Below are 13,851 nucleotides of genomic sequence, written 5' to 3'. Positions count from 1 at the left end.
GCTTTGGGGGCGCCTTGATATGGTAAATAATACGGGGTACAAGATACGTCCTTTTCACCAATGATCACTAGGGATAGGTTTCACATTCCTCGTTAAGCCTTGAGAGAACATGGAAGCCTGATCTGGAGATGACCTGCATGTGAGAAAAACCCTAACCCTAATTCATGCACGACAACAGGACTAAGAACATGATAACAAGACTGCATAAAAACGAATGTTTTCTTTTGTTCAACTATCAAAGAGTATAGGCTAAGAAAAAAAATACCGCGTAGTCAGATGAGCCGAAAGACTGAAAAAGGACTTGCAAATCTATGCGCAAAAGCCGAAGAGGCAATCTAAAGATTGGCCTTACGCACGTCATCGCCGACCTCTTTCAGCAAGACCGCCTCAGCAAATCTCTCCTCCGTCACAAGCAGCTGCTCAGGGAACCACGAAAGGTCCGCACTGACAGTCTCACTCAGCAAAGCATCCCGTGCAAGCAACATAGTCGCCACGGCCTTACCACCAAGCCAAGCCTGCACCATTCCGTCCCCACCAAACGCAGCACAAACCCACTCGGCGCCATCAGACCCATGCTCAGAGCGACCTGTCACAGCTCCAGGCAACTGTCCTACCCACGGGAATCCATCGGAGCTGAACGCCATACTACCAGTCCACATCGCCTGCACTGGGTCGCCTTGCACGCAGCCCCAGTCTTTAGCTCCGAAGATAGCACGCAAAGCTCCAGACAAGTGGATATCAATGTACAGACTAACATCGGAATCTGTCGAGATGCCCAGGTCCGCTAGACCGCCGCCCTCGCCCTGCGTGAAGCCACCACCGAGCATCATCTGCCCGTCCGGCAGCTGGGTCATGTAGTCGAACCCGCGGTCGTAGTTGAAGAGCCAGGAATGATCCGCTGCTTGGTTGGGGAACTTGTCGCCGGGGGTTTGCGCGGACATCTGCCCGCGCACGGGGAAGATTCGGCCCCGGAAGCCGGGGACCAGGTGGCTGACATGGGCATTTGTGCAGTGGATGACGTGTCGGGTGGTGATAGTGCCTCTGCTTGTCTCGACCTTGTATCTCGGGCCGTTGGTAGTAGTGTCGTCGTGAATAGCGGTCACGGGGGTGTTTTCTTCGACGAGGAAGTCATCCGGGAATTCTGCGAGCAGACGTGTGAGGACGCCGGTGACGAATTTGTAGGGCCAAAGAGCGCCTGCGGGGCCGGCAATGACGCCTCGGGCACGAGTCAAGCACATCTCCTAGAAAAAGCATGAGCATCGGCATTTAGGTGTTAGGGATAAGATATCAACGTACCTTCGGGATGGCGTCTCCCTCATAAGATGTCCATTCAGCAGATTCCTCCGGCATACCCTCCTTGAAACGGTGCATCCGCTCCAACGCCGCCTTCCAAGGCTCATCGCCAAAGTAAACACTCAGGAACCGAACCTTTCGGGCTTGGGTTTCTGTAGTAATACCAAGCTTCTCTGCGACAGCGAGCATCTCTCGCAGATGTGACAATCGGAAGCGGATGAGCTTACGCGCGGCGTCGATGCCAAAGGCATCAGCGAACTCGCCGTAATCGTCGGCTGTCTCCAGGACATGACCACCATTGCGGCCAGTTGCGCCGCTGCAGACTGTGCGGGCTTCGAGCGTGACCACGGATGGATGGGAGGTGAAAGAGGCATTTGAAGCGCGGTTCTGAAGCAAGGTCCGTGCAATAGATGCTCCGGTAATACCGGATCCGATGATGACAATATAAGCTTCCTTGGGCAGAGGCTTTGCAGCTCCCTGGCTGAAGTTGTGTGGTCCCAAGGTCCAGAACGACGAGGTGGTCGAACTCTGTGGGAGGCCAGGATCAGAGTAGATGCGGTTGAGAGCTTGCTGTCTAGCAGAGGCTGAGACAGAAGGGTCAGTCAGGATGTCCGTAGCAAAGGGCATGGTTGTTGAAAAGTCAGAGCCACGGTACAAGGAAGGATGTTGTTTTCATTGAAAGGAAGTCAAAGAAGAGAGGTGTGTGGTAGAGAAAAGTAGCAAACGTAGTAGATGACGAGAAAATTTGAGTCTTACGCGAGATTCAGTAGATACGTGAGAGAGAGAAGGAAAAAGAAAGAAAGAAAAACGAGGCTGAAGTAGTCATGCTCAATATCAGATCACAAATCAGAAGTGACCTGTTGGAGTTACCTACCCTGATACCTACAACAGTTCCAAGGTTTACTACAACAATGCACTTGTGCACTCCGATAATGAGCTAATCTCTTTCCAAGGGTTTCATTTCCGTGGATACCACCTGGGCACCTGCATATGCCCCATATGATAGAGTTCAAGATAACGCGCCGGTAGGTCGACCTTCTCGTTTGAGATTTGGAGATTGCGGGGATCTTTAGAACACATGCGAAGGCCATATAGATCATCAACATCATGAGTATCATTAGGTATACACTACCTAACCCTTTTATGTTTCTTTATCTAACCTAACTCTCATTCTATAATGTCTGCCCCTAGAACGCGCAGGCTGGGCCGCAGTGGTGAAGGGAACACACGTGAGAAATCCTCGTTCTTTTTCTTGTTCATGTGCTCGATTTTAAGCAGCTTATCATCTCATCATTTTATACCCCATGACACTAGATTACCTACACCGTGCGTACATCCGACAGTCACCACCTCTACATCCGCCCCACGGACTTGGTGCGGTGTTACATGTGAAGACCAACATTCCACAGACAATGATGATAAGGAATAAATGGTTCGGCGATATGCTCAGAACGTGAATCTCACAATCACTCAGACCGCAGATTCGGAGAACAACATCTTCGGCCGCACCCTCAATCCACACAACACAATCCTAACAGCCGGTGGATCCAGCGGCGGCAAGGGTGCACTAGTACCATTCCGGGGATCGATTTCGGGGGTGGGGACCGATATAGCCGGCTCGATTCGCATCCCCGCGCTATGCTGTGGCGTGTACGGCTTCAAGCCAACGGTCGACCGTATCCCCTTCGGTGGGCAAGTCTCCGGCGCCGTCAAGGGAATCCCGGGACTTGATCCAGTCGCAGGTCCGCTGGCCCATAGCATCGCCGATCTCAAGCTGCAGATGAGTTCCGTCGTCGCCGATGGCCAGGCGTGGAAGTATGACTCTGCTGCCGTCGGGGTCCCGTGGCAAACCACCCCGTCTGGTATCAACGCCAGCGAAAGCTTCACTATCGGCATGCTTGCTGATGATGAGCATTTCCCGCTCAACCCGCCTGTAAAGAGGGCTCTAGATCGGGCTGTTGAGGCCTTGACGCGTGCAGGATATCTATCATCCGAATTGGTGGTGGCGATGAAGCACAGAGTTTGGCATATGCGTCGCGTATTGCATTTCAGTATTTCAACTCTGGCCCGCACAAGGCTATTATTGGGACCAGCTGCGATCCAGCAAGGCCTAGGACCGTTTGAGACTATCCTGGAGTTGCGTGTGACTCGCCAGCGGGTTCATGAGGCCTGAAGACAGACATGGGTAGATCAGAAGCTTGATGTGATTCTGGCTCCTGGAGCTCAGAGTACAGCAGTGGGCCATGATACATATGGGTGGCCTTCTTATACAGTGATGTGGAACGTCTTGGATGTAAGTCTTTCGTTTTGTCTTGTTCTGCTGTTTTCGACTTGACTCTACTTGACTCTCTAGGGCATAAACTAACTTCAGCTAATGTAGTATCCCGCATGCATTATTCCATTTGGAAAAGCGTCCAAAAAGCTTGATCCCGAGCCTATGACAACAAGTGACGATTCGCAGCCGGACTGTTAGTGAACCCGTCACCCGTCTCTGTTGCCGAATATATTGCTGACAGATACCAGATATCACCGATGAGGTAGATGGCGCCCCACGCGCTATCCAAGTCGTCACCTCTCGCTTCCAAGATGAGAAGTGCCTGTGGGCGGCGGATATCATTGACCGGGTATTGGCCGTTTATAGCAATGAATATTGGAATGCTATATGGTTGAGGGCAATTTGTCTACCCGCGTAAGTCTTCCCAGGCAGAATTTTGACCGGATCGCTACGTTTGGGATATTTAGGGGCATCAGCTCCGCCGTGCACGGGGAAGTCAAGCTAGTGTTGTTTTGCTTTATTCTACAGAGATAGTGAGATCTACCAATGAGGCGTTCAAAACCATACAAGTTTAGTGACTAGGAAATATCATTTGGCGCCGTCTGCTGCTTTGCAAGAAAACAAAATTCAAGAGGTAGAATACATATGTGAAACCGGTCCTATCCCGTTTGATATCTTAAAGGTGTGTGGAAAGGACACGCTTTTGGTACTGAAAAGAGAAAGAGAGCAAGAACTACGGACTCGGGCTATCGTCGTACCGTGGTCCGCCGTCATTGCCACCATATCCAGCGCCAGGGGTAGCAGCCATTCCACCCATCGCTGGAGTGGGCGCATCGAACGCCGCAGGGGTTGGGGCGTCATAGTCTCGCTTTGAGGGGCCACCGGGAGTAGGCGCGCTGAAAGCTCCACCAGGGGTGGGGGCACTTTCGGGCCATCCGCCAGGAGTTGGTGCGCCAGGGGTCGGAGCAGCGTATGCGCCGGGGGTGGGGGCGGAGTAGTTTCCACCAGGAGTCGGGGCATCGTCGAAATCACGCTGGTCTCTGCCGGCAGACATGCTGTTCCAGCCCGGAGTGCGGCCTCCTGCGTTTGCGCCACCGGCATTCCAGCCAGGAGTGCGGGATCCAGAGGCGAAGGCGTCGAAGCCGGAGCTGGAGTCATATGGTGTCTTAGATCCTGAGGTCCAGGATGGAGTGCGGCTGCCAGCTCCTCCGTATGCGGTGCGGTTTCCTTCGTAGGGGTTCGCGGTACGAGAGCCGTCGTTCTTCCAGGCCGGAGTACGGCCGCCACTCACGCCACCCCAAGCAGGAGCTATATGATGATTAGCATCTTCGTCAACATTTCTAAGATGAGTGTACTTACTTCTCGCAGCGGCGCCATTCCAAGCGGGGGTTCTGGACGAATCGGCAGCGGCGACCGGTGTTCGACCACCAGCCCAACTATCTCTCCCAGGACCGCCCGAAGAAGTGTACGGAGTTCGCCCTCCAGGACCACCACCTCCTCTTCCACGACCCATGGAGAGAGGCTGCTTGGAAATAGGACTGTGAAAAGTTAGAAAGACTGTGGATCAAATGCAATAGGTGAAGAACATACTCTTTAGGTGTCAGAATGTCACGCGGGATGTGTACAGGCTTGTTAGATGTGTAAAGTTCAACTTGAGCAGAGCTATCGTCGGCGTCGCGGACAATACCGACGAGACCCTTATAACGACCCTTGCGGATAGTCACAGTCTTTCCGATCAGCTGATCACGGCCGCGACGAGGTGGTGGCATTGCAGCACCACCTCCGGGAGTTTGCATCGCCAGGGCAGGGTTCATCTTGGTGAGATCGGGTCCAGTGGGCCTACCGCCTCTTGCTGATACGGTAACAACATTCGTTGTCCGCACCACAGAGATACCCGCGTTCTCGGCTTGGGCCTTATTATGCACGAAAAGGAACGAACGGTGGATATGGCGGATTACTCCACTGCGCTGCTCTCCGTAAACTTCGCGAACGGTATCACCACTTCGAATTTCTGCGCCATTGCGATCAGTAGCCACGGCGTCGCGACGGGGGATAATCTTGTTTGCGATTTGCGTAGGAAGAATATTGCGGATCGAACCATTCTGGTCCACCACACGGAGGGACTCCCGGTCCACTTTGATGACACAAGCAACAGTGGCGGCATCAAGCTGGACGAGATCATGAACATCATAGATGCCGAGTTGTCCATCGGCAGCCATCTCGGCAGAAAGTCGAAGATCCTTGCTGAAAATTGTGATCTCCTGCATACTCATATCGCTGAGCAGAGTGACGGTGTCGTCCTTGACCTGCACGACCATGCCCAACTCGTTCTGGTATCGACTACCGCCAATAACCTTGACGTGATCACCTTCCCGGAATCGTTTACGGAGAGTTCGAACAGGCGCGTCAATTGTCTGACCGGCCAGTTCGCCCTCGGTGACTTGCAATGAAATAATGTCACCTCGAGTTGACACTGTGCGACCAATAAGACCCTGCTGTTCACCCCGGTAAACCTCCACTGGATCACCAGGTTGGTATGAGTCTTCAGCGGTAGAGTTCTTCAGAGTCTCGGCCAGCGACGCCAGATCCAAATTGGCAGTTCCGTCTTCTCCTCCACGGGCAAACATTGTAACCTCCTCTAGCCGGGGGTTAACATTCTTGGCATTCAAGTGCTGGACACGCATATCCTTGATGAGGAAGCCATCCACATAGTTGTCGTTCAAGTAGTTCCATGATTTTCCGCCTAGACCAGAAGTAGACGAGAGGTATTTTGCGTGCTTCTTTTTCGCCTCTGTCTCACTGAACAGGCGCTGGGGAGGGCGGACGGTGTTGACAGCACCGCGTTTGCGCTTAGCATCGGCAGCAGGGGCACCAAAAGTATCGTCATTCATGCCATAGTCCAGTCGAGGAACAAGTCTCACTGTGACGTTCAATCCATTGGTTTCAACCTCTTCAATCTGAGCCAAATCGCCCAGGTATTTGCCACGCTTGATGCGAATCCAGCCACCAGGCAAAAGCTCTTCCGATTTCTGGACGCGAAGAAGATCCGGCATCTCCTTCACTGGAACCAGAGTCAGCTTTTGGGATGGGTAGTAGAAGTTGATGGCCTCCAAGCCTTCGGTAACATCAGCCTGTCTGCGCGCTTCACAGTAGAACCAGCCCTGCATAATGTTTCCGCGCTCGAAAGCTGAGATAATTCGAATGGGGTTGCGGGAGCCTGCCGGACGCTCTTCAATTCGTTTCTGGATCGAATACACGACCTCCTTCTCCTTGCCAGGCTTGCAGCGGCCACCCCAAATGCTAGGATCTTCTACACTGGGAAGCAGGAGTCGTTTCGGGATTACAAGGGAATCTGTTGCGGCAGCACGGTTGCGTCCATATCGCTCCTTGAGCATCTGAGCCTGCTTCTCTGCGTCCATGCTGGCGTCAATCTCACGCTGGCGATCGAGCTGTCGATGGCGGCGGTCGTCTGTCTCGGTGCCTTGGGGTAGCGCATCAAGATCATCCGGGTGTGTTTCCATGCCATATTCGGCGAGCTCATCTTCCTCATCATCAGCCTCGTCCTCCTCGTCATCGACGCCGGCCTCATCTTCAATGAAGGGATTGGCAACGCGCTTCATTCGCTTTTTCGGATGACTTGCCTAAAATAGAAACTATGGGTTAATAAAGTTCGTATGCATTATCTGGTCTCCATGGAGAACATACCACATCCTCTTCCTCGTCTTCCTCCTCCTCGTCGTCGTCCAATTCATTCTCCTCGTCGTCATCTTCGACATCCTTGGCATCTTCTTCCTCATGTGCATGTGTGTCGCGAGGGTACTTCACATCCTCCTCCTCATTAGCCCCATCGCCACTTGAGTGTTCTTTCTTGGCTGGCTGTTTCGCACTCATTTGTTAGCGCTTTGTCCATCAAAGCTTCATCAAAGCTTGACAGGTGTCTATAGACCGACCTTGGCACTGGGCTCCTCGGCATCAGACTCTTCTTGAGGAGCAGGGTTGAAATCATCCTCCTCGTCGTCGGACCCGAAGTCGTGGTTGAGAAAGTTTGACATTTTGGAAGGTAGTGTAACGCGCTATTGCAGAGGACCTGGTCGCGCCACTTTCGGCAAGTCGTAAGTTGGGGTTGGGATGTAGTGAGATTTCTATCAATCACAAGGAGAATCAGCAACTGAAAAGACAAAGAGAACATGGGAGAAGTAAGACAAACCGTATCCAAGGAAACCGCGCTACAACTTGCGGGTTGGGAGACAAGACGTAGATACCAAGATGCGAACTGTCCGGTATTTTCCGATGGGCAGCCAATTCCGAGTAGCGTTAAGTCAAATGAGGTTGATCCAGGCGAGAGAAAAGCGACTGGAGAGTTAAGAGGGAACACAGCAGACAAGTCGAGCTCTGCGGGCAATCACCGAGTTCCGCGACCGCCTACAAAGAACACGGTTGGAATGGAGATCTTGGGATTAATGAGAAAGAAAAATCAACCACACCACAACGCAGGCGCAATTTATAGCACTGCTCGTAAGGGGTAGTTTGAGAAAGGGCAAATGAGGGATTGAAGTGTCGGAGCGTGGAGGTCAAGTTGCCCAGAGGCATAATCCCTGCGTAAGCGGTCGTTGTGGCGCGCCGTACTTGGCCGCCTTTGAGTCTGGCGCATTTCAACTTCCTTTGCAAAGACTTATAACTTGAAGAGCACACATAAATATCATTAGGAATTAATCAAGAAGCTTCCAATTTTCTGATTGCACCAGATATACTGATATATACTTTATTGGAGAATCAGGATGGACTACAATATCCCCACAATTACCCTGATGCGAGCGAATGCCCCGATCAATGTATATTCCTGCCTTTCCATTGGGCTAACATAAAGTAAGACTTCCAATATTGTAGTATAGTGAGCACTCATTTCATCGGATAAGGAGGCATGAAGAGATGAATCGAGCGAGGTTTACAAACAATACCCCGAACCACATCTGGCAGGCCCTTTGACCACATTCTCTGAGTTGATCTGCACTTGGCTTTTCGCTTGATGTGCTCGCAGTTCATGTGTTTTGCATGCATAATAGTTCAAAGGGCCTTGGCTGCTGCCTCCTTATCCTCAGCCTCTTTGGTCTCGTGAGAAGGAAGTCTTTTGAAGGGGATCAAAAGGGCCAGGACCACGGTGAGAGCAGTACCGGCCAGGGCGAAGGCAAAGACATCCTTGATACCAGCCATATATGCCTCTCGAACCAAAGTCAGCTGCTCACCTTTGTACACGTTTACAACTTCTGACACTCCAATGTACAAGATCTCTGCCGAATCGATTTGAGGAGCAATTCGTGCCAAGGTCTGCAGCAGGTAGTTATTGAAGATAGAATTCGCAGCCGAAACAAAGTAAGCTCCGCTGATAGATTGGGCCGCTGAGAGAGGAAGTCAGCGGAGAGGACTAATGCCAATGAGATCTTGTAGTGCTCACTGAAAGCTACTCCCATCGTCGCTGCCACGGTTTCTGGCGTCGCGAAACCCTGTAACGCGGTCACCGGAACCTGGTTTCCTAGACCGATTCCGAGCCCAAAAGGGATCTGAGCGCCGATATACCACGCCTTCGAGGTGTCGACGTCGATGCAGTAGATCAGGGCGGCGCCAAGGACGGCTATCAATCCACTAATAAACTCGATGGGCTGTAGGAAGCGGGTCTTCCCAATATTGCCACCGCTAACTATAGCCCCGCAAGTATAGAAAGCCATGAACGGAAGACAGTAGACGCCACTTGTGATTGCGGACATGCCATGAACAGCCTGGAAGTAGATGGGAAGATAAAACATTATCTGAAAGTTGGCTAGGTTGGCACTTGAGAACAAGACCGCAAATTAGCTCCAAAGTCAAAGCAGACAAGCCTTCTGGGGAAAAGGAAGCATAACCTAAAGTACTCACATGAACGCGTATAAGAGCTGGGACCATGTAATACGGGCTGACAGCATTTTCAGGGGCATGATAGCGTACTCGCCTTGGAACCACTCGACGACCACAAATGCAATCGTCAAGGCAACCCAAACGGTCAAGGTGGCGATGACGGAGCCATTACTCCAGGGTTTCCCCATGCCGCCCCATTCCAGAGCCAAGGTTAAGCAGATGACCGAGACGAATAGCACACACCAGCCGGGGAGATCGAGATGCAGTAGAATCTCCTTCCACGACGCAGGGGTGGGCTTGATATGTTTCGGCATTCGCAAAAAGAGAAATTGCAGTACGATAGCTGTACCTCCCACCGGAAGGTTTACCCAGAAACACCATCTCCATGTAACCTCAGTCGTGAACATGCCGCCTATCAGAGGGCCAATGGTCGTGGCGATCATAAAGACACCCATCCATAGGCCGATGAGCAGGGGGCGAGTCTTAGGGTGTGCCGTGAAGTTGATGATTAGAACAGAGCCACCGAGGGTGCCCGCACATCCCCATCCCTGCAGAGCTCGACCCACGATCAGCGCAATGCTGTTAGGTGCGGCGGCAGCCACGATACTCCCAATCAGGTACAAGGCAAGTGCTGTCATATTCGTCCATTGAGCCGAGAAGTATTTGTACATCTTACCCCACGGGGCGGAGGTTGTTCCCACGAGAAGGAAACAGGCACCGCTGTACCATCCGATATCGCTGAGTGCGTGAAAGTCACTGGTAATTTGCGGAATAGCCGTGGCAACGATACCCTAAGGATCGAATTGATCACGTTAACTGCGTACGATACTCAAACAGCGCAGTCCTCTGGAAATAGATAATACTGACCAGGTCCAAAGCTGCGATCAGTGTACTGAGACTCAAAGTGGCCATGATAATGATCAAGCGTAAGGGCGTCGCGTACTCCGGGTCTGATTCCTGATCCAGGTCAAGGCTCAAGTCACTACTCCCCTCGGTATCATTGCTTCCTCGCTCTTTGTTTCTGGTGCTGGTACTGTCAGGCGAATGGCCTGCTTCGTTCTTGCTAAATTCTAGATCGGAAGTGGGTGCCGGCATATTGCACGTTATTGTCTGGTGACAGTAGAGGAATGCCGAAACTATAGGCCATTTTGCGACTTGTTGGAGGATAGCAGATTATATGTATGCAACCCCCTTAAGCCCCCCTTCACCCTGAGCTCGCAAACCCCATTGTGGCGGACGAATAACACGAATAATGCGATGTAGAAATTCGTTCCGCCGAGATCACGGCGGAGTACGCTATCACGGCGGAGTATTGTAATTCTGGAACAGGACCGGGGGTGAGCTTGGCGCCCTTTTGGTTTAAATGTTACCAAGCCTTGGTAAGGTACGGTCACGACACACTCTCCCGCCGCCTCTCCGGGGCTCCAACTAACTATATGTACCATCAACTTGCGTCCCTCACGTCCCGGTGTTCGAATCACTTAATTCCTTTGTATCGATTACCTATATTTGAATCATTTGCCTGCAACAAAACAGTTTGCCGGGCTATATGAACTACTCGTGTGCGTCAACGTGCAACCTACCAGATAGAACCAGACCCAGTATGGACCCTACCCCTGCTCAGCGTATGAGACAAGCTCGCAGGAATCCCGCCATCGACCTAGATGATTGGGATTCAGTGCCGCCGTCCAAATGTAAGAAACTTAGAAGAGGAACACACAGCTGCTGGGAATGCAAGCGACGAAAGATGAAATGCGAATTTGATAGTCCCGATGATGCAGTCTGCATTGGCTGTGATAGACGTTTGACCAAATGCGTGAGTCAGGAGTTCCCGGAGAAAATGTCCACCCCTTTGGACAACGGCCAGTTACGGGATCGGCTGCGACGAGTGGAGTCCCAACTTGACCAATTTCTTGCTGCGGGCGACAATGGCCAAACAAAGACTGAAGACCACCCAGACCGACAGCTGGATCACGGCATCCCAACGCCGGCCTCGGTGTACAAAGGTGCCTCAAATCATGCGTCTCCTACATCGCATCGGCGCATTCGTATCACTGCCGAGGATGAACATCCTCATGACCATCTCAATCTCGACAGACCTTCATTCCCTGCCCATGTTGGCAGTGCTTCTGGTGTCAATACATTGGCTCGGACTCTCTTCGATTCCTTGCCCTCGCGGCAAGATACCGCCAGGATCTACAAGGCCAGTGGTACCCACCATGAAATCCCATTCCATGAAATCCTAACAACCCCATACGCTTTTCTCGATCGGGAAGGCCCTCAGTCGCAAAGTCGCCTGCTCGAGATCCCGGGTCGGAACGACAACCCGGTTCTAATAGCACGTCACATGCTGCATCTAGCGAGCTTCCTCCAGCACCTGCACCCAGATCTTCATGAAGAGCTTCGGGGTCTGTCGTGGTCACCACAAGTCATGCGCGAACGACTAGCGGACAAAGCGATCAATTTGGTGACCACAAATGACAGTTTCGTGGGCAGCGTTGAATTTCTAGAATGTATTATGCTCGAGAGCATGTATCAAGCCAATTGCGGATATTTACGTCGAAGCTGGAGGACAGCGCGGCGAGCCATGACTATTGCGCAGTCCATGGGCTTTCATCTGCCGGGGGCCCGGGCTCAGTACACGGTCCTTCACCCGGAGACCAAAGCGTGCCCACAGTTCATGTGGTTCCGCCTCGTCTTTTACGATCGACAACTGTGTCTTATACTCGGCATGCCACAGGGAACCACAGATCGAAGTATGGCGTCAGATACAATGCTCGCCAAGGATTCGGCCAGCGGTCGTCTTGAACGAATCCACTGTGTGATCGCATCGCGAATTTTGGAGCGCAACGAATCTGACTCGGTCAGCTATGATTACGTCTGGACGCAGGAGCTCGACAAGGAGCTGCAGCGAGCGGCCCAGAGCTTGCCAAACAGATGGTGGCTAGTCCCGAACCTCGGTGGCCAGATGAAAGACTCGCAGGCTTTGTTCTGGGAAATGCGGCGACTGTCAGAACAATTATTTCACTACAACCTTCTTAACCAGCTCCACCTTCCCTATATGCTTCGCGACTCGGTTGAGCGCAAATTTGAATACTCCCGAATCACTTGTGTCAACGCTTGTCGAGAGATCTTATCCCGCTTTATCATGCTGCGCCGCTGGAACCAAGTAGCTTTTAGTTGCCGCACGATCGATTTCACCGCTCTAATGGCGGCCATGACCCTGCTATTGGCTCATTTGGATAGCCACCGCTCCCCAATGGTCGACAATTTTCTCGCCGCCCAATATATGGGCGACCGTGCCATGATTGAGCAGGCACAAGACAACATGGAGGAGCTCAACCGTTTGAACCCCGACACCTTGAATGCACGAAGTGCTCAATTGTTGGGACGATTGCTCGCCATCGAGGCCAAGGCAGCTGGAGGTGACCTCCAAAGCGCCCAAAGCGTAAGCGTACAAGGGCCCGGAACTGGAGAGTCACAATCCGATGACGGGACAATCCCTGGCAAACACGAATATATCCCGTATTTCGGGGTCATTCAAACTGCGGGCGTGAGTCACGCTGACATAGTGAGTTCCCAAACACAAGATGTGCCGCCGCCAAACTACCGACAAAGCCAATCCCCGGTCGTCATGCGATCCGGGACAGAGGCAGAGACGCAAGCACAGCCGACCTCTCTCGCAACATCTATACGTCCAGATCCCTATAACGATCATAACCGTAAAAGAATACACAGCAACAGCAGCAACAATGACGTAACTGCCCTCTTTGCGCCGCTACTCTCGGAGGTTCTCTCAGATGATCCCATGCAGCAGTTTGAATACCCTGGGACGGCAGCTAGAATTGAGGATGATCCATTTCAAAATCTCGACTTGGCTTTCTTGGATAACTTGATGAATGGGCCGGGAGAGGATGGATCAGGTGGCACGGAATGGGCCGCATGAAAAAAAGCAGCGTTTGTGCCGTCTGCACGTAGACATCACGTATTAGATATCTCCAATTATTCTACTTCTGACAAGCTTATTCATATGACTACAACCACACTTATCAGTTAGAGATCTAGAGAGGTTCACGAGCTGATGCACGATGCTTCAAAGGGAAAGACTGCTGTCTATATCATCTGGAAGGCTAACACTCCCTTGGAGGAGAATTTAAAATGGACAAACAAATATGTCGTCTTTCTCACATTTACCGAGGATGGACAGTAAATATATAAGATAGAGGAGATAGTAGATACCGCTTTTTTTTATCCCTAGATTTCAGAAATACTTGGCTGAACAGGAGCATTCTCATTAGAATTTGATGTCTAGCTAAGCCGTTCAACCAGAAAGCAGTCATCCATGTACCAAAGAGCAGCAAAAAGGATCATATATACATCCAAAGAGACAGAGT

At 51.8% G+C, this 13,851-nt stretch overlaps 5 protein-coding genes across 5 annotated transcripts; 2 read left to right on the top strand and 3 right to left on the bottom strand.

The window, feature by feature from the left end:
* Positions 1–335: 335 nt before the first annotated feature.
* N7471_012505 (NAD(P)/FAD-dependent oxidoreductase) lies at positions 336–1,920 on the bottom strand (the record flags this gene model as incomplete). Its single annotated transcript, XM_057285224.1, has 2 exons — positions 336–1,241; positions 1,297–1,920. 2 exons carry the CDS (start codon positions 1,918–1,920, stop codon positions 336–338), a joined length of 1,530 nt encoding a protein of 509 aa, XP_057131490.1.
* Positions 1,921–2,722: 802 nt separating this feature from the next.
* On the top strand, positions 2,723–3,986 carry N7471_012504 (uncharacterized protein; the record flags this gene model as incomplete). Its single annotated transcript, XM_057285223.1, has 4 exons — positions 2,723–3,434; positions 3,483–3,586; positions 3,674–3,761; positions 3,817–3,986. 4 exons carry the CDS (start codon positions 2,723–2,725, stop codon positions 3,984–3,986), a joined length of 1,074 nt encoding a protein of 357 aa, XP_057131489.1.
* A 315-nt stretch (positions 3,987–4,301) lies between these two features.
* spt5 (transcription elongation factor spt5) lies at positions 4,302–7,620 on the bottom strand (the record flags this gene model as incomplete). Its single annotated transcript, XM_057285222.1, has 5 exons — positions 4,302–4,876; positions 4,928–5,106; positions 5,159–7,209; positions 7,274–7,444; positions 7,519–7,620. The coding sequence occupies 5 exons, from the start codon at positions 7,618–7,620 to the stop codon at positions 4,302–4,304; spliced, it is 3,078 nt and encodes a 1,025-aa protein (XP_057131488.1).
* A 1,012-nt stretch (positions 7,621–8,632) lies between these two features.
* Positions 8,633–10,552, bottom strand: N7471_012502 (MDR family MFS transporter; the record flags this gene model as incomplete). Its single annotated transcript, XM_057285221.1, has 4 exons — positions 8,633–8,964; positions 9,021–9,394; positions 9,479–10,248; positions 10,325–10,552. 4 exons carry the CDS (start codon positions 10,550–10,552, stop codon positions 8,633–8,635), a joined length of 1,704 nt encoding a protein of 567 aa, XP_057131487.1.
* A 508-nt stretch (positions 10,553–11,060) lies between these two features.
* Positions 11,061–13,403, top strand: N7471_012501 (uncharacterized protein; the record flags this gene model as incomplete). The annotated part of the gene is made up of 1 exon (XM_057285220.1): positions 11,061–13,403. The coding sequence occupies one exon, from the start codon at positions 11,061–11,063 to the stop codon at positions 13,401–13,403; it is 2,343 nt and encodes a 780-aa protein (XP_057131486.1).
* Positions 13,404–13,851: the final 448 nt, after the last annotated feature.

This window comes from Penicillium samsonianum (assembly GCF_028829775.1).
Source record: "Penicillium samsonianum strain IBT 33392 chromosome Unknown utg000007l_segment0_segment0, whole genome shotgun sequence".
In the NCBI taxonomy this organism is placed as follows: domain Eukaryota; kingdom Fungi; phylum Ascomycota; class Eurotiomycetes; order Eurotiales; family Aspergillaceae; genus Penicillium; species Penicillium samsonianum.
This window is presented reverse-complemented; position numbering and strand designations above follow the sequence as displayed.